This window comes from Solanum stenotomum, chromosome 11 (genome assembly GCF_019186545.1).
Source record: "Solanum stenotomum isolate F172 chromosome 11, ASM1918654v1, whole genome shotgun sequence".
NCBI classification, from domain to species: Eukaryota; Viridiplantae; Streptophyta; class Magnoliopsida; order Solanales; family Solanaceae; genus Solanum; species Solanum stenotomum.
In genome coordinates this window covers 20,117,163-20,141,772 of record NC_064292.1, presented here as the reverse complement: position 1 = coordinate 20,141,772, position 24,610 = coordinate 20,117,163, and the positions used below count along the sequence as shown (strand labels likewise).

General features: G+C 28.9%; 2 protein-coding genes across 2 annotated transcripts; one reads left to right on the top strand and one right to left on the bottom strand.

Moving 5' to 3' along the window:
- Positions 1–10,403: 10,403 nt before the first annotated feature.
- LOC125844586 (endoglucanase 3-like) lies at positions 10,404–12,665 on the top strand. The gene is made up of 5 exons (XM_049523899.1): positions 10,404–10,595; positions 10,687–11,340; positions 11,759–11,870; positions 11,943–12,106; positions 12,179–12,665. Exons 1-5 carry the CDS (start codon positions 10,407–10,409, stop codon positions 12,506–12,508), a joined length of 1,449 nt encoding a protein of 482 aa, XP_049379856.1. The 5' UTR covers positions 10,404–10,406; the 3' UTR covers positions 12,509–12,665.
- A 12-nt stretch (positions 12,666–12,677) lies between these two features.
- Positions 12,678–22,244, bottom strand: LOC125844585 (endo-1,4-beta-xylanase 5-like). Its single transcript, XM_049523898.1, has 7 exons — positions 22,031–22,244; positions 21,886–21,920; positions 14,568–14,724; positions 14,307–14,476; positions 14,129–14,230; positions 13,916–14,062; positions 12,678–13,818 (listed from the first exon to the last, which is right to left on the bottom strand). Exons 1-7 carry the CDS (start codon positions 22,101–22,103, stop codon positions 12,847–12,849), a joined length of 1,656 nt encoding a protein of 551 aa, XP_049379855.1. The 5' UTR covers positions 22,104–22,244; the 3' UTR covers positions 12,678–12,846.
- Positions 22,245–24,610: the final 2,366 nt, after the last annotated feature.

The following is a 24,610-nucleotide window of genomic DNA, read 5'->3' as shown; positions in this document are numbered from 1 at the left end:
TATATATATATATATCTAAGAAAATGATATAAATTACATTAATGATGAAATGAAGATTAAGAAAAGAAGTAAAACAAATTAATATTAATATTGATGATGATAGGAGTTAAACAAATCATTTTTTATATGTTGTAAATTTTCAATATAAATTTTTCAGTCTTTTAAAATTAGAAAATGCTAAAAAAGTAAAACTAAAACTTTAAGGAAAAAATAACAAAAAATGTCAGAAACATTGATAAGAATAAATAAGTATCTTCTATTGCTAAGAAGGTGTCACCACACATTTTTTATTTTAGCTTTATTATTACATATAGATAGAAACTTTAAGATGAAGAATGATCCAAAAATTTTTAAAATAACAAATCAATTATGTAAAAATACATGTGTAATTCTTATAAAGTTATAATAACTAATTTCTTCAAATAAATAATTAAATTAAAAAAAAAGTAATTAAGAAAATAATATAAATAACACTAATTATGAGATTAATAGCATTGATGAGGAAAGGAACTAAATATGATCATCTTTTTAAATTGTTTTTTAAGAAAATATATATAAACTTTAATTAAAGATAAATAAGAAAAAAAAATTAATTAAAGATACAAAAAATCAAGACAAAATAAAAGAAGAAAGACATTAGAAGAATAATGAGATTGAAAGAAATAATATCTAATTTTCTCTCTTTTCAAATGACAAAATAAATTTTTGCTTGTTCTCCTCCTAATTTGATACGAATTCCATAAAAAGAATGATTTTTTCTCCAAATAATTTTTCTTACCCTTTGAAACACTAATCAGCCTTCTTATAAATTTCTCAACCACAATGAATTTTCTCTCCTTGTAGGAGGAACAAACATTTTTTCAAAAAGTCTTTTATTTTGAAAAGAATTTTTTGTTACATAATCTCTTTCTTTACATCAATGTCTTCACAAGAATCATGAGATATTCTCTCTTTCTCTTTTGTTAAAAAAGTCACATGACCTAGAAATTTGATGGACATCTTAGCGACAGAAGTTGATACCATATATTGATCATCATCGTCAGAAGAAGAAGAAGAGCCAAAGTGACGAAATTTGTTCTTATTTGTTACAAATGCTCAACTATTTTTTTTTTTTTTATAGGCTAAATAATTATAAACAGTTATAAAAAATGAATAGTTTTTATCTTTTCATCTTCCATTTTCATTTACTTAAATCTATATTAGTGTAATGGATGTTATAAAGGGCATAATTAATCGGGTATGACATAAATACTTTTTTTTTAGAATACAAATAAAAAAATACAAAACAAAGATAAAATGTCAAAAAAAGGAGAAAAAAGAATGAATAGAAATACTGGTTATAGAGAGATGACACATCAAATTGTCTATATTTAGCTTTATATATACATATATAGGTTCATGTCCTTAGATGTTATTTTATTACTTTAGCTGGCATCGACATTTTTGTAAATCTGATATCTACTTTGAAACATTTTATAATGTGACATAGGCTGACAATTGAGATCATAAATTTAAAAATAATAAAATTTAATTTATTATAATACTAATATCAATATCATAAAGATATATATATCATTTAAAAAATATATAAAAAATATTATAAATTGTAATAATTAACCGCTTTAATTTTTTTAAATCATATAACTAATTTGATTTACACTCCAAAATTCATAGGTGTCACATAATTTACACATTAATTCTTCATTACTTAATATATGTAATTATATCAATGACATATAAATTGAAATAAAAAAATTACATATTTTATTTGAAATCACGTAATAGTACTATAAGGTATAATAATTAACAACTTAACATATTTTAAAATTTTAGTTGACTCTCCAAATTCCATATGTCTCATGTAATTGAGACAGAGAAAAACATATATTGGTTTAAAATTAATAAAAATATTATAAATTATAATAATTAGCAACTTAAAATTTATAAAAAAAATTCCTTTAAAAAAATTTAGTTGGCTCTCTAAGTTCAATCGATATTACAATAATTAAAACATAGAAATTAACATAAATTGGACTCCTGCTGACATTTATGTTTCCTTTTTTTAATTTTTTTCTTTTATACTTTATATAAATAAATTTTTTATGTAAAAAGTATTATAAATCATAATAATTAATAGCTTAAAATATTTGAAAACATATAAAAAGTTTTTGTTAACTTTCAAAATTTCATCTATACCACATAAATTGGGAGAAATATAGATATATAGATATTTTAAGTTGCTAATTATTGTGAGTTATAGTACGTTTTATGTAATTTTCATATATATTACTCGCTTTGTCCTGATTTATGTGATACAAATGAAATTTCAAAAGTCAATGAATTTTTTATAAGTTTTTTTTATATTAACTTGTTAATTATTGTGATTTATAATATATTTACGTAAAACATACTCTAAATAAAAATAATTAGCAACTTAAAATATATGAAAACATACTAAAAAATTGATTAACTTCAAATTTCATATGTACCACATAAATTAAAACAGAAACAGTAACATATATTGGGCCCCGTGCTGGCACGGGGTCCCATATCTAGTTTATATTATAAAAGCATACACATTTTCACATCAAAGAGTTATGAATTATTCAAAGACTTGTGACTTTTTTGAAAGGTTGTGGTTTTTTTTAATTTTTTGAAAGAGTTGTGACTTTTTCGAATGATGGTGACTTTTCCAAAAAGGTGTTACTTTTTCGAAGGATTATGACTTTTCCAAAGAGTTGTAACTTTTCCAAAAGGTTATGACTTTTCCAAAGAGTTGTGATTTTTTCAATTATTTCATTTATTATTATTTGCTTAAATTATTGGTTTAATAATATTAACATAACTTTTTAAAAAAGAAATAGTGTACTATAACATTTGGAATAAATGTATAAATGCATGTCATACAATATTCATGAGAAAATTTTAGAAATATATAATTACTTAACTACATTGGAAAAATACATTTCAAAAGTGATATTACAAATCTTTAATCCAAAACACAATCAAGTATACAACAATATGCATATTTATTTTTCAAAGAAGGTCCTAAAATGTCCCTCAACTATTTCAATTGGTAAAAAATTACCCTTCGTTTACTTTTTGGCCTCCAAATATCCCGGACGTCAACCTTTTGGCTCAAAAATACCTTTGGTTCTAAAGGTTCACACTTATAAGGTGGATGAGAGGGTAATATTGTATCAAATTCCACAGTTTAAGGGTATTTTAGACCCGTATATGTTAAAATAATTTGAAATAACTTAATATATCAGCTCATATGACTGACCTAATTTTGAATTACATAGTAAAATCACCCCGCCCTCTTCACTTCCTCTCTCTTCAACTTTTTTTCTCCTTGGATCTTGTCCATCATTTTAAAACTTGTGACAAAACCATGGAGAAAAAAGGAGGAAAATAACAAGGACATTTGTTAAGAAATAATTTGTTTAATAGAAGATAATTTAATGGCACTTTTCTTTTGTGTGTATCCAAAATTCAAAATAAACAAATAAAAATAATCTTTTCTCCTATCCCCACCCTACCCTACCAATCACCATGATAATAATATAAATCAAAAGAATATGAACATGTAAGTTCGTTTTAAGTTTGAGTCTCTGATATCCTAATAAAGAATAAGAGATAAAAAAAAGAATAAAAAGAGGAAATGAACAGACAAATAATTTAGATCAATTATACTTTAAATAATTTCTCACATTCTCTCACATGAAGTTATGATTTCAACTAAATATATAAAAAGACAATTGAACATTTCATACATGAAATTGTGGACAAAATCAATTTTAAAAAATAGGCTTAAGTTTGAGGAGGACCAAAAAGATATTAATATTACAAATATAAGAAACTATTAATTTTTCACGTAAAACCTTAAAGATTACTTTGAATCTTAATTCAAAGTTAGGAGACTATTTTGAGTTTTTTCTTATGTGATGTGGATAAGTCTTTAGAAACTCTTTCTTTCCATGAGATAAGATAAGAATCCAACTGTCCAAAAGTCGTTCGATTTGACAAAAGGGAGAAAAAAGGTTTTGTACAAAATGGTCAAAACTCAGAACTCCATCCTAGAAAGATATGAAATATGGAAGAATCAAAGGCTTGGTCCAAAAGCATTGGGAAAAAAGAAATCACAAGAAAAGCAATAGTAACCCTTTCCTAGAAAATGGAGTAAATTACAAATCTCATTTAATTAACTTTTGCGCCGATATCTTAGCGCCATCCAATGCCTACTACCGCCTATTGCGCCATTCTTTCCTATGCTAATTACCATTTATTTTTTACAAAAAAAAAAAAAAACTTCTATTTTAAATAGTTTGGACTTTGGTGGTTCCTTATTTCTTCTTATTTTCATTTATCTATTTTAAAAAAAAAGATTTTTATTTTTATTTGTTCTTTTTAATATTTTCAGAAAATACAAAAAATATATTTACTCTTAGCATTAGTTACTTATTTCTTAAATTATTTTTCAATACTGAGTATCAAACATCAATTAATAAGGATAGTATGGTAAAACAGTCATATCAAATATTATTTCTTTAATGATGTATTAAGTCCAAATATGACAAATAAAAGTGAACGAAATGAGTACTTGAGTCATGTTGACCTAACACGTCTTTTAACAAAACTTTATTTAAATATGTACTTTACTAAATTAACCTTATTAATGATGTTTTAAAACTTTAAATATGATTACTATTATTTTATGCAATTATTTAGTACTAACTATATATGGAAAAAAGAAAAATAAAAGTATTTAATTTGATAAAATTGACAAATAAAATGAAATAGAGGGATTAAATAAAATAAAATAAAATAAAATGGATGGAGTAGTAGTTTTGATCCATCTTTAACTAAATTAACAATTAACAATAAAAGAGATTATGACCTACCCTTAAATTAAGCTTCCTTTATCATGGCATACATGGAGGCTTTTCAGATTCCTTTGTCGGGTTTAATCTCAACACAAGCAATAGCTTTTTATATTCTTTCATTATTGTTGCCTTTGCTTTTTCCACCCACCCAAGCTTCAAGCCCTAGGTTAACCTATTTTTATGGTTTTTTCGTTTTAACTTTTTTATTTTATTTTTCTTGATTGTTTATATATTTAAAGATTATGTAAAATAAATTACAAATTATGATAACTAAGAACTTAAGATATTTAAAAGGCATATTAAAAAATTGACTGACTCTTGAAATTCAATTGGTGCCACATAAATTAGACCAAAGAAAATAGTATTTATTATTTGAAAATTACTTAAAAAATATTATAAATCTCAATATTTAACAGCTTAAAATACTTTAAGAACATATGAAAATTTTGGTGACTCTTGATATTCTATTTGTCCCACATAAATTGGAAGGAGTAATATATATTATTTGAAAATTATATATATATATATATATATATATATATAAAATAATATAAATCAAATTAATTAACAACTTAAAATATTTAAAAATTATATAAATATAAAAAACTTAGAAGACTCTCCAAATTCAAAACATATAAAAAAAAATGGTTGGCTCTTAAATTGTATTTGTGTCACATAAATTGAGATAAAAAGAGTACTTCCTTCGTCCCTTTTTATGTCACCTTTTTATTTTGCACTTGCATTAAGAAATGATGTATCTTTACCATTCTACCCTTATTTAAATTTTTTGGAACTCAAGTTTTCAATTAATGAATATGAATTAATTATTTTGATTAATTAATTAACCAATGAACACGAATCATTTACTTTGCTTTTCTAAATTGGTCAAATGTATATTTTCAAGGCTAATAACTCACAAGGATAAAAAAGGAACAATATGAAAATTTATGCATTGATTTTATGAAATGACAAGTACTATAGACCAACTATTTATAGAAAGAGATGACATATAAAAAGGAACGGAGGGAGTAGTATTTATTATTTAAAAATTACGTAAGAGTTACTATTATAGTTCACAATAATTAATAATTTACAATATTTTAAAACCATATAAAATTTAGATAACTCTCCGAAAGCAACATATATTGAACTCGTGCTAGCATGAACTCGTCTATTTATAAGAGTGAGTTTGATGCCAAAGCAAGCAGCAGATCAACATGCATGCTTTAGCATCTAAGGACATTTTGGTCATTTTTATGTGATTTCCTGTTTTAATTGTTTGTCTTATTTTTTTTAGTTATTTAATATATTTAAAAATTACGTAAAGATTATTATAAATCACAATAATTAATAACTTAAAATATTTGAGTTATTCTCTTATAATAGGAGTTTGATGCCAAAGCAGGTAGCAGCTCAACATGCCTGCTTTTGATTATTCTAAAGGCATGTTGGCAATTTTTATGTGATTTCATCGTTTTAATTGTTTATCTTATTATTTTTGCAGTTTTTTATATGTTTGAAAATTACCTAAACAATACTATTAATTGTGACAATTAACAACTTAACAGATTTAGAAAAGACATAAAAAATCAATTGACTTTTGAAATTATATAGAAGTACCATGTATCATTTGAAAATGACGTAAAATATACTATGAATCTCAATAATTAACAACTTGAAATATTTTAAAAAATGATTGACTCTTGAAATTCTATATGTGCCACATAAATTGAGATAAAGGGAATAATATTTATTATTTGAAAATTACGTAAAAAGTAATATAAATCACAATTATTAACAATTTAAAAATCATTAAAATTATAACTTTCCGAATTTCATTTGTGTCACATAAATTGAAACATAAAGAGTAGCACATTCTCTTATTATATAAGAGAGAGTTACAAGATGAAGCAGGCACATCCTCATCAACGTGTCTTCTTCAGCAACCACATTTTCGAAAAAACACTTTAAAAAATATTTTCTTTTTCTACTTTAATTTAATTAGTGTATATTTTTTTGAAATTTTGGGACCCCACTTAGCTATCTTTATTTATATGTTTTGAATATCATTAAAAATCAATGATCGATGATGAAAATATTTTAATTATGGACATCTCAATGGACCTTTACATGCAAAAAAAAAGATGATTTACTACCACACAAATATATATATATATATATATATATATTACTCCTTCTGTTTCAAAATGAATGACCCAATTTCCTTTTTAGTCTGTTTAAAAAAAATAACCCTTTTCCTTTTTTGGCAACATTTTAACTTCAACTTTCCACGTGACATGCTTAAGACAACAAGTTTAAAGGACATTTTTGTACATTTGACATAACTTTAATTTAGAACCACAAGATTAAGAAGTCTTTTTTCTTTTCTTAAACTTCGTTCCAAGACAAATTAGGTCATTCTTTTTAAAGCGGAGGGAATATAATTTACTTGAGAATAAAAAATTTAAATTATTTAATCACTACTATTTAAATTTATAAACATTAATAATATTTATCAAGTATTATTTTTCACTTAATAAAACAATTTCATATCATTTAATTTATTCTATTTAAAAATAAATTTATGAATAAATATTAGATCACGCACAACACAAGGTTTTCGTAACTAGTTATAGTAGAAACTATTTTGGCATAATTTGGCACAATTCAGGTAAGAAGTCAATTATGACTTCATTGTTAATTGACTCCAATACTGCCTAATTTCCCACTAAAAATATCCCCCGCTCCCCCCCCCAAAAAAAAAAATCATTACACTTAACCATGGTTATATTTTTCATTCTTCCAATACGTCAATCTCTTCACCAATTTACATAAGCATGTTTGTATCTTTCATTACTTAACAGTATTAAAATAAGATGAGTTCCAAATAGAAGTAGACGTGATTTTATATATATATATATATATACTATACGTTCCCGCGCGTTGCGTGGATAATATAAAGATTATTAGTCATTCATTCATATATATATATATATATATATATATATAATATGACTTATTTTAATATATCATATGATCTTATACTTGTACTAAAACTTCTTGTGTCATCTATTTCTTAAACACAACATAATTAAATCTCCATGAAGTTAAAGAACGAATCACATGATCATTTAATAATTCGTACAATATACTTTGCTTTTGTTTATTACTATATTATTAACTACTTAATATTATAACATTATCAACTAAATATTAATTAACTTATCATTTGCCTTAATATTCTTATTCGTTGATCTTCTTTTTATATAATACAAATAAACATATATTTTTCACCTGAAAATATTATTTAATTTTAATAATACTATTAGTTTATTATTATTGTTATTGACACTCTTTATTGTTTTTTTTTCTTGAATTCAAAGTAAAAACATTTACAAATCATTTTGTATTCTTTTGAACATTTTTTGCACTAAGAAATTTCATAAGGTTTATCTTTTTGTATGTGAACGTATTAATATCTTACTTAATACTAAATTATGATTTTAAATTTGTCCCAAAGTATGAGTAGAGATATTTTTAATAATATTTTATGATTAAAAGTGTAGTTTGTTGTAGTATTTGGGAAGAATCAAGTTTCACTTCAACGTGTCGCTCTCACTCTTAAGAAGCACAACTTTCACTTCTATTTCGACCTTCAATTTATCCTCTAATGAAGCTTTCTTGGCTAAGGTGGTCTCCTAATTCTCATCCGCAGGCTTCTTTTCTGCTTGCTCTTATATGCCTTTGGTGTCACTGAAATTCAATGAATGATTAGTTTGAAGAAGGATAAGATAATTAAAAAGTTAAATATAAAATAGTTATTTACGGTTTCAGATCCTGAATTCAAAATTTAAATAATTCTATAAAAGATTTTAAAAAAAATTAAAAATGTGATAACTTCCCACAAAAAAAAATCACACTCCCTATTTTTTAGAACTGTTATAAAATTATTTCGTTTAGTTTTAAAAACTTCTTTAGGAACGCGTAATAGTGGATATAATATGTTTTGGTTTTTTCTAAAACTTCATATTTCTTATTCTCTTTTATTATATACAAATATATATTATTATTATTATTATTATTAGTAATAATAATTATAATTATTATAATAATAATGAAAACGTTTATTTTAAAAAGTTATATTTTAGATAATTATTTTTTAAAACTAATTAACTTCTCAATTAAAAATTTTAATAATTCTATAAAAGACTTTAAAAAGAATTAAAAATGTGATAACTTCCCACAAAAAAAAAAAAAAGAAATCGCACACCCTATTTTTGGAACTGTTTAAAAATTATAATATAATAAAAATGTTTATTTTCAATATATTTTAGATATTTATTTTTTAAAACTAATTAACTTCTCAATTAAATTTTTTAAATAATTCTATAAAAGACTTTAAAAATGTGATAACTTCCCATTTTAAAATAATAATAAAAAAAAAAACGCTTATTTCGAAAAGTTATATTTTAGATCTTTATTTTTTAAAACTAATTAACTTCTTGATTCAAAATGTAAATTTAAATAATTCTATAAAAGACTTTAAAAAGAATTAAAAATTTAAAAATGTGATAACTTCCCCTAAAAAAAGGAATCACACACCCTATTTTTTAAAAATGTTTTAAAATTATTTTCGTTTATCTTTTAAAACTTCTAGCAACGTGTAATAATGGATAAAAAATGTTTTCATTTTTTCTAAAACTTTTTATTTGTTATTTAATTGTAAAATCAAATATTAAAGAATCTAAAATCGGTTATTTCTTAATTGCTGACATGTTTTTTTTTTAAAAAAAAACATATTCTTTTTTAAATTTTGATTTTTTAAATACTAAAATTTCAAGATTAATTGTGGCGCTGACACGTATATCGTTTTTCCTCTTAATAAAAATATATTATATGTCACATTATGTATCATGTTATGCTCATTGGTGGACATCACATTTGTACCTCATTACCCTCATCAATTATGTAAGAATGTGGTCATTAGTTGTTGTAACTCTTGTAACCATCAACTCTTCATGTAACTCATTATTCTACCTCTTTATTCTTGTAACTTATGTAACATTTGGGCTATCCATTTAGCCAATTTACAATCAATTATCTTCCAATCCATTGCAAAGAAGAATTCATCATCTATAAATAGTGATGGTCTTATTTTGGTTTTGAGAACAAGAAATGTACAAGAAAATATAGAGTGAAAAAGATGAATAGAGTATTGTATTGTGTTTATATTGAGATTAGTGTAGTGAAAGAGAAAGTTGAGACATACTTTGATTTATTTTTTTTTTTTAGTTTTTGTGAATTGCTGGTCAACCTAAACTAGTTTAGTTATAAGAGATTAGGAGGCGCTTCCTTGTGACATGGATTACCTTTTCGCGTCTTTCTATATATATGTATACTGAAGCAATTTTTGAATAAAGAAAAAGACAGTTGATTGGTAAAAAGCCATAATTTGCGTTGTTGTGATTGAGGGATTCGGCCTATATATTCCTTTACTAACTCTAAACAAGCCAAGCCCAAATGTATAGAATGAAAGTTTGTGCTTGCCTCATTCTCTTCTTCTCTTTGGGTACTGCCCAATTAGACTATAGAGATGCTCTTGAAAAGTCCATTTTGTTCTTTGAAGGACAAAGATCTGGCAAACTCCCCCCCAACCAACGACTCTCTTGGAGGGGTAATTCTGGACTTCAAGATGGTTCACTAGCTAAAGTAACTTTTTTACTCTTTTTTTTTCTTTTTTTTTTCATTATTAGTTCCCAAAGATAATATGTGATAGATGTGAATATATGATTTTGTGCAGGTGGACTTAAGTGGAGGGTATTATGATGCTGGTGATAATGTCAAGTTCAATTTCCCAATGGCATATACTACCACAATGCTCTCTTGGAACACACTTGAGTATGGGAAGAGAATGGGCTCCCAATTACAGAATGCACGGGCTGCCATCCGTTGGGCCACTGATTACTTTCTAAAATGTGCAAATGCTGCTCCAAACAAGTTATTCGTTGGTGTTGGTGATCCAAATGCTGATCATAAGTGCTGGGAAAGGCCTGAAGATATGGACACTGTCCGTAGCGTCTATTATGTGTCTCCCAGCAATCCTGGTTCTGATGTTGCTGGAGAAATGGCTGCTGCTTTAGCTGCTGCCTCATTAGTTTTCCGGTCTGTTGATCCAGTTTACTCGAAAAAGTTATTGGGGAATGCAGTTAAAGTGTTTAGGTTTGCAGTTCAATACAGAGGGTCTTATAGTGATTCACTAGGCTCTGCAGCTTGCCCATTTTATTGCTCATACTCTGGTTATAAGGATGAGCTATATTGGGGAGCAGCATGGCTATTGAGAGCAACAAATGACATTTCTTACTTAAACTTGATAAATACATTGGGAGCCAATGATGTACCAGATTTATTCAGCTGGGACAACAAGTATGCTGGTGCTCATGTTCTTATGTCAAGGGTAATGACATTATTCTTTTTTGGGAGAAAGGACAAATATACCTGAACTATCGTAAATGGTATGTAGATATCCTCTATCATATTTTTGAAATATTAGTGCCCCTGCCGTCAAAAAAGTAGAGCGTATATGTCCTTCACTCTAACGGAAGACTAAATAGGGACACGTGGCGCAATCTTATCCGTCGATCCGATATTTAATAAATGTCGGATCTATGAATAAGATTATGACACGTGTATGTCCGTTCATATAAAGGGTATATATGCTCTAGTTTTAGACGGCAGGGGCAGTAATGTCCAAAAGTATAACGAAGAGTATCTGCATATCATTTACGATAATTCAGGGGTATATTTGTCGTTTTTCCCTAAATTTTATTAGACTACTAGTATTAAATTGTCTCTAATAATAAGATATAATGCAGAGAAGCGTGGTTGGAAATGACAATAGATTTGATTCATTCAAACAACATGCGGAAGATTTTGTATGTAAAGTACTACCCAACTCACCTTATACAAGTACCCAATATACAAAAGGTGAGGCTGGAGCTGGACTACTTGTTGTTGGTTTTAATTAATTGCGACTAATATATTATTACGTACGTACAGGGGGCTTACTTTACAAGCTACCTGAAGAAAACCTTCAATATGTGACATCCATTACTTCTCTGCTCACCACTTATGCTAAATACATGGCAACTAAAAAGCATACTTTCAACTGTGGAAGTCTCCTCGTTACAGAAAAGACAGTTAGAAGCGTTGCAAAAAGACAGGTAAAAATCAAATCCTTTTTATAAATTAATTAAATGAGGTCATTCTTTAATTTTGTTACTGTTTGATTTTAGGTGGACTATATATTGGGAAATAATCCAATGAAAATGTCTTACATGGTTGGGTATGGGAGAAACTACCCGCGAAGAATTCACCATAGAGGATCATCTTTACCTTCTTTGGCAATGCATCCACAATCATTTGGTTGTGAAGCTGGATTTCAACCATTCTACTATACAGCAAATCCTAACCCTAACATATTAGTTGGAGCCATTATCGGAGGTCCAAATCAAAATGATTTCTTCCCAGATGAACGTACTGATTATAGTCATTCAGAGCCTGCTACGTACATTAATGCTGCTATTGTTGGACCTTTAGCATACTTTGATAGTTCCAAACGTTAACGGTTTATTTAATTGTAATTGTAAATATATCCCTTCATCACCAAAACTTGGTATATCTAGGGATATATACTTACTTCTTAATATATAGTATTTATCAGTTCAACTAATGTTCCCCATCTCAAACTTAATTATGCCAAATCGAAATCAAGAGACTTTGAGCGAAAATATATTTTTATTGTTGTCCAGCTAAAAGGGCAAAGCTGATGCATTATAGTAATTACTTGATGATAACAAGATTTTCTTAGTTAGGCTTGCTGTCTGATACATTTTTTGTGTTCTTTCTTCTCTGAATTTGAGACGAGAAAAAGAAAATGCATACATCTGAACGAGTCAATGAGTCATAGTTGAACACTAAAATGCTTAGTCTCATGACTGGGGCTAAGGGAGAATGCTGCATCGACAACTTTACCCCCATAACTAGCAGTAAGTTTGTATTCACCAAGGAAACCATAGAAGCTGTAAGAGCCATGGTCATCTGTTTGGCCCTTGAGAACTCCAGTGTCCCATTCCTTGAGAAGCTTGTCCACTACATTACCAGTTGGTAGGTTATTTAAGTCTGGATCTGTAAGGCACATTCTGTAACATTTGTTTCTCCTAATGGCACTCCACAGCATTATCCCATCCACTGCTGCATGTGAGAAGCCCTCCCTTAATACTTGTTCCAAGTAAATGCCCTGTGTTTCCTTGCTAAATGAATCACTGATATCGACTTCTGTGAGCCAAATGGGAAGCCCCAACGTTGCTAATTTGTCAAGAGTAGCTCTTATTCGAGGGGGGTTAGGAGCTCCAAAATGACCCTCAAGGCCAATTCCATTCATTGACATGCCATCTTCTTTGAGCTCCCTAATCTTTGCGATATATTTATCAACAGTGGATGTAGAATCACAAGTTTCCACCACATTGAATTCATTGAGGAACAAGGTTGCCAAAGGGTCTTGTTGGTGTACTGTCCTGTAAAATTCAAGTGTGGCATTTGGTCCCAGCCTTTGCTCGTAGAAATTAAAGTGAAGTAGTTCATTGTTAACATCCCAGTGAACAAATTCATCTTTGTATTTGGACATAAGACTCTGAATCCTGGAGTTTACAGCTGATTTCAGCTCAGAATCTGTAAGATTTTGAACCCAGACTGGTGTATATTTAGGGTCCTCCCAGAAAATATTGTGACCTCTAACTGTGATCTGGTTTCTCCTAACAAATTCTAGCAACTCATCTGCTAAAGTATAGTTAAGCTGCCCCTGTTTGGGCTCTGTCGTATACCACTTGATTTCATCTTCAAAAACTGCAGCATTGAATCGCTCGAGAAACCAGTCCTGAAAAAGGAACAAACCTCACTTTCTGGAAAGAAAATAAATAAAAAAACTAAACTGTGTGACTATATATGTCGCTACTGCAGTATGATGGACAAACCTGATAGGGGGTATTACCAATAAAGGTATATGCAATAGCAGATCCAAGGAGGAAATCTTTGGAAACTTGTTCTACTGTTAGTGATGCATTTTCAAGTCTAACTCCTTGTTTATTTGAGATGTGGATAGTAACAGCGCGCTTCCTTGCCTGAACCAAACTTCTATTCATTTTTTCAATCAAATGAAATTAGAAAGCACTAATCAACACATTTACCATATTAATTTTTGTTTGTTGATTCAACAACCATTGCTGCTCAGTGAAAGGCTGCAATGAAGCACTAGCAATCTCAATTTCTAAGTCTTGTTCATCTGAATTCTGCAAGATGAAAGAAATACTTGATATGCATGTAGATACTAACACATTATGAGCAAGGCAACAAATATACACACACCTTTAAGTATATGGAAGATATATTAAGTGAAGACGCTACAAATCCACCCTTGAGGAAAGACCAACATCCTGCCTTAGCATCTACAGTGCCTACACATAATTCGTCTGAATCTTTGTCACCCACGCTTGCTGTTATGACAACAGAATCTGCATTTTTTATCTTAATCCAAGCTGTCAAAAAAATAAAAATATTAACTTTCTACCCTGATAAATCATTTTATCATAATTTGGGATAAAACTGGAGAGAAAACATGTACTCAACTGGAAAAAGAATAAATGGTGCCAGGGGTGATATCTTGTAGTTTGAAAATAGGCAAATTGACTGTTATTCCATCTTCCCTCGTAAACAATTGAAACTCCGGCATCTTATCCTTTAGAATTCCCCCACCATAAAGTGGATTTTCTGGGTATTGTTTGCACTACACAGCAAATTATACATTAAAATAATGGTAAAACATTCTCAAATTTGTGAAAAATGCACTATACTGCAATTGCTGGTCTGAGGATCCTTTAAAAATACATCTCTTATGTCTCTGTAATAGCCATCACAGTCATATATAGAGTTAGTTCCTCAAATGGTCATCGAACTTGTGTAGTTTTCTCCTCCAGAACTAGAAGATGGAGATGACTACGTGAAGTCTGAAATGGAAGAAGCTGTCATCTACAATGCCAGTAATTCTAATGAAATTTTCACTGTCTCTTGCCCAACCTCATTGTTATTCACAGTATTTATGCTATTGATTAGTTCACACATCATCTTCAAACCACTGCACTAAACACACGAAATTAAAATTTATACGTAACTATGTATGGGGGTAAATTACTGTGAACACATAGCCACGCAAGATGAAAACACGTGGTATTAGAATAATACTAAAGAATGAGCTGAACGAAATCTTCGGAGGTAAGCCATCTTTGAAGAATCATCAGCAAGAGCGGCTAGGATCATTACATATTCATTACCTGCCAGTTCCATCATAACGTCATGCCAATCAGAACTTCTGTTGGTAAAGGCAGGAATTCGTGGCCTAAAGTCATGTTAGAAGAAAGAAGAGACAGACACATCAGCAAGTTTGAACGCTAGTTTGAAGAGGATCCCCTGAATGGCACCGGGCTTACATGATCCCACAAATCGCAGAAACTTTACACCCGGTGTGCATAGAGGGATGCCCAAATGGAATGGAGCGTTTCTATGGGACAATATTCCTAAAACACCTAAGGTCATTTTAGAAGTAATGAACTATACTCTTAATTCTTATGTTGATGACTTCATTAATTTTGAGGGTGATGATATTTTTCTTTATAATATGTCATTAACCGCAATTGCTAAGTGCAATAAGAGCAATTCACTCCTTTTTAAAATTGAGCATGAAATTGTTGATTGCGGATTCTCACTTGTTGATGAGATGCGTCACAGAGAGAGCCTTACCAATCTTAAAATTAAATACTGGACTTTCATCACGTATTGTGATTTATTCATTGATATCCTAAATAAAAATTAGCCTTACCAATCTCGAAAGAATATAGAAATCATGAAATATAGTGTTGCTCTGACTTGTAAAAATTACATGGATCTGTCCGGCTCATTTAAAGTAAAACTAGTCTTATTATACACGGCAAACAGAAACAGAGTGTTTTAAAGTAGTCATCTTCCAAATCGTCACTTACTCGTTTGACTTGGAAAAAGATTCAACATATGTTAGCTTTCAATTGTTGTTATCAATTGTCCGTCCGTGGTTGAATTCCATATCTTCTTTTATCAGAGACCTAAAATCTTTATCTTGACCGGCAATTTGTTCCCTTTCTCTCAGGCCTAAAACCTTGACATTTTGACATATAGTGATGTCATTCAGGAGGAGGAATTTATTTCTATAAATAGGTAGCTCTTGATTCATTTGTAATACACCTTCACTTGCGCACCTTTTTATCTTCTAAGATATTTGATTTTCTTCCTCTTTTATAGCATTTCACTTGTATTCTTTTGGATTAAAATAAATATTGGTTGGTTGTGTCCGAGGATTAGGCAAAAAAAAGAAAATTTTGTCGAACTTTGTAAATTCTCGGTGTTCTTTTTATTGTTGTCTCATTTACTATTTATTATCTGTCTTTAGATATAACAGTTGTGATTTCATCACTCTTTATATATTTGGGTTCCGCAACAACGTGATGTTTGTGCAAGGAGGATTGTAAATGTGTTAGATGATTCTTCTCTTATTCTAGTGCCGAATTGATTTTTGTGTGATAATTTATTGGAATATGATTCTTTCTATGAGTTGAGTCATAATTCTTCAAGTATTGGTGATCGTGAGATTAAAAATATGCTTAACCTATTGCTTTTGTGATTCCTTGATTCCATGCTTAATTTAATGAAAAGAGTTTAATCTAGTTTTCATGCTTGAATTAATGATTTAAGAGTGTACACTCAAATCTAGCTTCTGATCTTTGTGGATTGCTCGAAAGAGAATTCGTGAAATGGAGAATTATTAATCATATTTGACTTTGAGTCCTAAATTTGTGACCGGAAGGAGATAATTTAGGTCTACTTTGTTGAATGCTAAACTTGCTAGAAATAGACGTTTAGATTTAGGTCTTGGATTACTTTGTTGTTGAACACGATTGAGACCAAAAAGAGATTTCTTGATATAACACTTTAAGACCAAAAATAGATTAGTGTTGACTAATGATGATCTAGCCTATCTATGATTGATTTAGCACGGTTGAATTGAATTGGATCATTGAGTGTTCATTGAATTTCAAATTTCTCAATACTCATATATCCCTTGCTCGATATTGTGTTTGCTCAAAGCCATCATTTGGTTACCAAAATCACTCTTGATATTGATAATCATATATAATCTTAAGTCTAGGTTCAAGCTTGTATCTATTCATTCTTTGTCTTTTCAATTATCGGCAAATTGTTCCTTGTGGGATTCAACTTCGACTCTTAGTTGGGTAATCACTCTTGATATTGATAATCGTGCATTCTTATAGGTTCAAGCTTGTACCTATTTATTCTTTGTATTTTCAATTACTGACAAATTATTCCTTGTGGGATTCAACTCCGACTCTTAGTTGGATAATTTTATTAACAACAATCGCTTATCCTTTTAACTTGTTTTGAGGGTAATTTGAGTGTTATCATCATCCTCTTTCAAGAAAATCCGAACTACTGGAGCTAGTACACTTTGATTTGTGTGGTCCTTTTAAAGTGAAGTCAAGAGGTGTTGCACTTCACTTTGCAACTTTCATTGATGATCATTCTCACAAACTTTGAGAATATCCTTTAAAATACAAATATCAAGTACTTGGTGTGTTTAAGGAGTTCCAAGCCTTATCTGAAAGACAAATGGAAAAAAAACTTAAAATATATTTGGACTGACAATGACAATGAGCATATTGATTCCTTTGATAATTACTACAAATCACAAAAAATTCGTCATTAGAAGACTCCGCCAAATACTCCTTAATTGAATGGCTTGACAGAAAGGGTGAATACCACTCTAGTTGAGAGAGTTAGATGTATGTTTCCAGAGGCTAAACTCCTAAATTCCTTTTGGGCTGAAGCACTTAAAATTGTTGTTTATGTTATCAATTTGTCTTTGTTGCTTTGGATGGTGATGTTGCAAACAGAGTTTGATTTGCTAAGGATGTTTCCTATGATCACTTGAAAATGTCTGGGTGTAAATCTTGTGTGCATGTTACAAAATATGAGAGGTTGAAATTGAATGTTAGAACTAAGTAGTGCATCTTCATTGGTTATGATCAAGATGAGTTTGGATACCTTTTATGATCCAGTTGACAAGAAGCTTATCAGAAGTCGTGATGTTGTGTTCTTTGGAGATTAAACTAGTGAAGATATTAACAAGATCGAGAAACCAAATTCTCAAACTAATGAGAGCTTAGTTAATGTTGATCCAATCACTATTATTGATACATTTTTTGCACATGAAGAAACCCAAGATAATAATGGAGATAATGATCATCGGGTGTAGAACATATAGATTCTCCCATTGATGATGTTATGGTTGATCATCAACCAGCCCATGTTCAGATGAATACTTCATATGCTCCAGAAACCTCTTGTAGAAGATCTACTAGGGAGAAGCAAATCTCAACACGCTATTCTCCTAATGAGAATATCCTTTTGACTGACATGGAAGAACCTAAAGGTTATGACGAAGTCAAGCATGATACTCATAGAGATAAGTTGGTTGAAGCCATGAAAGATGAGATGAAGTCACTTTACGAGAATTATTCAAGAGTTCCTCAACTTGAAGTCAATTTAGCCCCTTGGCTAGAGGGGGAGTTTGTTAGGTTATGTCCATGTTCCAGCCAAATGCCCATGACCTAATCCTATTTGAAAATGATTGGAATAATTCTCTTTTTTAAGTTCCCAATCATATTAAGAAAGGGAATGAAATTGTAGTCCTATTTGAAAATGATTTTAGCTTTATACAGAAAAAACAGCACTCTATAAATAAGATCAACTAGCGCTTAGAGTTAGGTGCGAGGATCAACTTCGTACCCTTCCTTCAGATAGTTAGCGCTTTAGACGAGATGAGAGTGTAGATAGATCCGGATAAGAAGTCAAAGATCACATTCCAACTAATGTTGACTGGTAATTGCCTCAATGAGGCGGATAAGGCGTAAGAACCTAAAAGGTGGACTAAGATAAGTTATTCAGTTAAGGAATGTGTTAAAGAGCAGTTAATTTATGTAGCATCTGAGAACAAGAAAACATACATGCACACGAAAAGACTTGCAAGACTAAGGTAAGGCTTTACTTTACTAGTCCTATCCCTACGACCCTAACGACAAGCCTTTTGAGAGAATTATTCATTTGCTCATTAGTATTGTCTTTGAAAAACATTAGGATATAAGAAATGTTTTTGAGAGATCTTTCAACAAGAGAGGTTTTTCTCCGTCAAGCAACCTTCAGATCACGTTGTCCGATTCAATAATCGTTGCATCGGGTTGAAATTTTAACTGAGTGTTTCTAACATCTTGGTGTTGGATTTGAACGGTGGAGATCAGATTCGAAGATTAGCAAGATCCAGTTTTAGGTCCTGAAAAATAGATGGGTTTTAGTGGTTTTCTTTCTATTTACTTGTGTAGGTGTAGCTATTGTTTCTTCGTATTTGGAATTGTTGTGTTGCCATTTAGGAGAATATTTGTAACCCTCTTATTGTTATAGTAAAGCAATTTAGATCTTGTCGATCCTGCGGTTGTTACCTTCAATTTGAAGGATTTTTCCACGATTAAACTTTGTGTTCTTTATTTTTGGGTTTTCATCACAACAATATAAGTTATGAGAAAATCTATATATTATTTTATATATGCTAAAGGGTGAAGTAACGAATACATGTATAAGTAATTTATGAAACTAATTTCGGCATAAAATAATATATAAACTTCCGCATAACTAAATTTTACAATACCTACATAACTCTAATCAGCTACCAACAACCCTATACTACTTTTCTAACTTCTCATAGAGAAGTAATTTTATGCCCTCTCTTCTAAGAGGGTTGGGTCAGCCCACAAAGAGCACCCACTACCTAATTTGAAAATTACACTTTACGTAGGAGTTCTTCATGAAAAATTTTACAATGGTAGGGGCCCAACCAACGATAGTTGTGTGAGGCTCCATTCTCTTTTTGACACTTGGATAGTAGATCCATTTTTTTACTTTTTTACTATTCTTCTTCCACTCACTCTTCTTTTCTTTCATTTTTTTTAATTCTTTTTACTCATGAGTCCTAATAAATATCTAACTCCCAACTATAAAAGTACTCATGAGTCCTAATAAATATCTAACTCCCAACTATAAAAGTAAACAATTGATATAATTAATAAAAATACTAACAAATTTTTTTTGTCAAATGAAAACGTTCTCATGACTGAATATTAAAAATAATCTTATTATTCAACATTGTTAATAGTATAAAATTAACTAAAACAAAATCCAGTTTCTTAATTATTACTCCCTCCGTTTCAAAAAGATTGGTATGGTTTGACTTGACACGAAGTTTAAGAAATTAAAGAAGACTTTTGAATCTTGTGATCCTAAATTAAAGTTATGTCAAATGTACAAAATTGCCCTTAATCTTGTGGTCTTAAACATGCCACGTGGAAAGTAAAAAGTAAAATGTTACCAAAAAAGGAAAGAGGTCATTTTTCTGAAACTGACTAAAAAGGAAAGGAGGTCATTCTTTGTGAAACGAAGGGAGTAGCATTTTTCAAAAACTAAATTTATTCAAATTTATTATTTGATAGCTCTTGTTGTTTTGTCTTAGACTTTAGTTCATATATGTGCAGTCATTATCTTAACATAGATTATCAGTTACTTTTTTTAAATTTTTTTAGTTACAATCTTTTAAAATACTTAATGGAAAAACGCTAAAGAAATAAATTTGTAAGTGAATGTGAAGACCTCTTGATATATAGAAAACGTATAATAATAATAATAATAATAATAATAATATATAATGAGTAGTTAATTTAAACATTGTCGAAACCAATTGATTCTTGAAGAATAAATTAAGTATTGAAAGTTTTAATTCAAAAGACTTAAATTTCACTCAATGATTTGCTTTACCCTACATAATTTTTTTAAATCGTTTATAAATTCGTCGGTTGTTATTAAAAAATATTGAGCAGTAAGTTTATTTTTAAAATTAATAATTCTAAAAGTTTTTAAATAATTTAACAGAAAATATGTTCAACTATATTTTTTTATCAGATATAATAATTATTTAATTATGCATTTAAAAAATAAATATTTATTAGGAGTAAAAAAAAAAGAAAAAAAAGAAGAGAGGAGTGAGTAGAAGAGAAGTGGTGGATAACATGTAAAAAGTAAGAAAAGGGCCCACTATTTAAGTGTCAAAAGAAGAATGGAGCCTCACACAACTATTGTTGATTGGGCCTCAACCATTCTAAAAATTTTCGTTCTTCATAGCTTCAAATGTATATCGACAAAGAAGCGTATACATACAAATATATAATCACGGAACATTTGATTTTATGATTACAAACTTGTTTTTTTTTATAAAAAAGAAGAAGATATATGTGCTCAGATGCATACTAAGGATGGAAAGTGATGTTTTAATGATATTTTTCAATTTAACCCTTTATTAAATAAAGAGAGTTTTACATCATTGAAAAACCACTAAAAAGTTACATTTTCTTAAAGATATTTACCAAGAATAAGTTAATAAAATACATTTTACTATTTTTGAAAATGAGTAATTTTCTAATGAGATAAATAAACCCAATATTTTAGAACAAAAATAATTTACTATGTGGAAAAAAGAAAAATGGATATATGTAATAAAATAGCACAACTTCGAATACATGGTTTTTGTATCAAAAGAAATGTTTTATTTATTTTAATAAATTATTATTCTCTTATTTTTATTATAATTGATGGTTAGTATTAAATCTTGAAAAATAATTAATGATAAGCATAAAACATGAAAACAAAAAAACTATGTGTTATTTAAAAATAAATAAATAAATGAATAAAAGTGAAGAAAGGAAATAAATATGAGAAGAAAATGCAGGAGGTATGTAATTACCTCAGAGAAAGCTGAAGAATCATAGAGTGGCCCATCTGCAGTAATAACAACAATATTAAGCCACTAAAACTACTCTTTATTCAAATTCAAATTCAAATTCAAAATTATATAAGAAATTAATTAATTAATTAATAGAAATAATTACCATAAGGAGAAACAGAGAGCATCCAATATAAGAAAGAGAGGGAAAACATGGCCTGACCCCTCATTCTCTTCATATCTTCTTTACATAAATAATAAAAAAAAAAACACTTGACAACATATATATATACACACAAAAAAGAGTAATTAATAAATAAATGTAATACCAACTAGGAAGCAAAGTCACAAGAGGAACAGTATGAATAGCTTTGTTTCTCCCAACTCCCTGCTTTCTTCACATGCCTCCCAAAAACAACAACCTAATAAATAGAACTATTATTTCCTCCCCCCTCTAAATAATTGTTGCTTTTATTTTAAAATAAGTGACATTATTAATGTTCTTCTAAGTTTACTTAGACATAATAAAAAAACTACTAAAGAGTTACTATATTTTAAAAAAAATATTTTATTAAAAAATATCTTACTTTCTAAAAATGACAACTTCCAATTTCTTGGTCACAAAACCATTCTAAGTTTTTTTTTCTTCTTCCAAATAAATAAATTGTATTGATGTGTGGTCACAAGAACTTTACAGAGCAGGCCCATTATATATTCATTGCATTATTCTGTCACAAGTGGAAATGTGCATCATTGTGCTAAATGCACTACTCTTCAAACTAATATCGACAATGGGTGTGAATAGAGTATTTTTTTTTTTGTGTGTGTAAATGGAGTATAGTGTGTGTCAAATTGCGGTGGGTAATCAATGAACCTTTCTCTCTGCTCGTCACGTGTACTCACCTACTCCAAAAAAAAAATTATGAGTCATTTCGTAAAGTTCATGAATTTTGTATGATACTATTATTTAGTATAATATTTTGTAGAAATTTTGAATTTATGTATAATTAATACATGTATTAGTTTACACCATACATATAATATATTATGTATATTTAATACCTTTCATTTGGTGGTATTAGTAATGCATATAATTTAGTTATTTTATTTATTTTCTTGATTTTATGTCTTATATTTATACTAGTAAATTAATTTAAATAAATTAACTTATAAATTTTGTTATTTAGAGAGAATTGTTTGTTGCTAAATAGATTCAATACAAATTAATACAATATTTGAAATGTGAGTTATTTAATATTCACTGGTTGAAAAGACAAATATATGACCACGTTTGTGATCTTAATTGAATGTACTATTTGTTGATATATATGATTTTATGATTATTTGTATTTGAAGATTTTATAAAATTGCATACATATTAAAACTATAAGATTTGTAATTTTAAAAGTGTGTAAAAGTAGATGATTTATTCAATTTTACTACTATTTATTGTCTTTTCGCTTTCGAAAGTAGATGTCTATTTTTTAAGGGAAAAGAGTCTGAAAAATACTCCAACTCTGGTCGAAATTGTTGTTACGATACCAAACTTTGGAAATGACTTTTCCCCCCTGCACTATTTGATAGTGTATTTTGAAGGTATATATGTGTCTACATGGACATCATAAATATTGCATCGTTTTAAATAGTAATATGTCTACGTGGGCACATATACACCTTTAAAATACACTATTAAATAGTGCAGGGGGGTAAAAGGTCCTTCACAAAGTTTGGTATCGTAATAGCAATTTCGGCCAAAGTTGGAGTATTTTTCAGATCCTTTTTCTAATTTTTAAATTGTAAATTAACCTTTTGTGAATGATTAATTCATGGGGAAAATGACATATATACCCTCGAACTATCATAAATGGTATGTCAATGCCCTCTATTATACTTTAAGGTTGTATATACCCTTACCGTCAATATTTTGTATCGTCTATACCCTTAGGACTAACGAATGGACACATGACATCATCTAAATGATTTACCTGATTTTATATTTTTTATTTATCCAAAAAAATGAAAATCCACCCATTTTTCATAACTTACCCACCCATGACCTAAATTAAAATACCTTGACATTTAAAATTAAAAATAAAAAGCATAGTTGTTCATCTCCACTAAATATCAAATAAAAGGAAAAATGTTCTTCAATTCATTTTCATTGGCACCATTCTCCAAATCTCACAAACAAAAACCCAGAAGCATATTATTTCAATCAAAATCTAGAAATCAAATTCATTTTTTTTGTTCAAATCAATTTATTATTGTTGAAAGGGGTAGGAAACAATATCACTATTGATGGACAAAGCTTCAAGCTTAAAAATGGGTCTACAATTGAATCGAAAATTTCAAACTCAAATTGATTTATTGGTATTAAAAGGAGTTGAGAAAATACTACCATCATTAATGGACAAAACGTCAAGCTTTAAAGTGGGTCTACAATCTAATAAAAAAATTCAAGCTCAAATCGATTTGTTATTATTGAAAGGGGTTGAGATACTACCACCATTGATGGACAAAGCTTCAAGCCTTAAAGTGGGTCTACAATCAACTAAAAAATTTCAAACTCAAATTGATTTGTTATTATTGAAAGGGATTGAAAATATTCTTGAAATAGATAATGTACAAAACACCCAATAACCTAGATTCCTACTATGCTAAATGAAGATGAAGGTTTTTTTTTTGGTTAGCAAGCATAAAGTCTATCGATTTAAAAAATTCGAAAGACACCAAATTGACAGAACTT

Excerpts from the sequence above, each read along its gene's own strand:
- LOC125844586 (XM_049523899.1), top strand. The coding sequence starts at position 10,407 with ATGTATAGAATGAAAGTTTGTGCTTGCCTCATTCTCTTCTTCTCTTTG. Across the intron at positions 11,871-11,942 it reads AAGTACCCAATATACAAAAG|GGGGCTTACTTTACAAGCTA; the intron begins GTGAGGCTGGAG and ends ACGTACGTACAG. Across the intron at positions 12,107-12,178 it reads GAAGCGTTGCAAAAAGACAG|GTGGACTATATATTGGGAAA; the intron begins GTAAAAATCAAA and ends GTTTGATTTTAG.
- LOC125844585 (XM_049523898.1), bottom strand. The coding sequence starts at position 22,103 with ATGAAGAGAATGAGGGGTCAGGCCATGTTTTCCCTCTCTTTCTTATAT. Across the intron at positions 14,725-21,885 it reads ATTCTTCAGCTTTCTCTGAG|TGCAAACAATACCCAGAAAA; the intron begins GTAATTACATAC and ends TTTGCTGTGTAG. Across the intron at positions 14,477-14,567 it reads CACCATTTATTCTTTTTCCA|CTTGGATTAAGATAAAAAAT; the intron begins GTTGAGTACATG and ends TTTTTTTGACAG.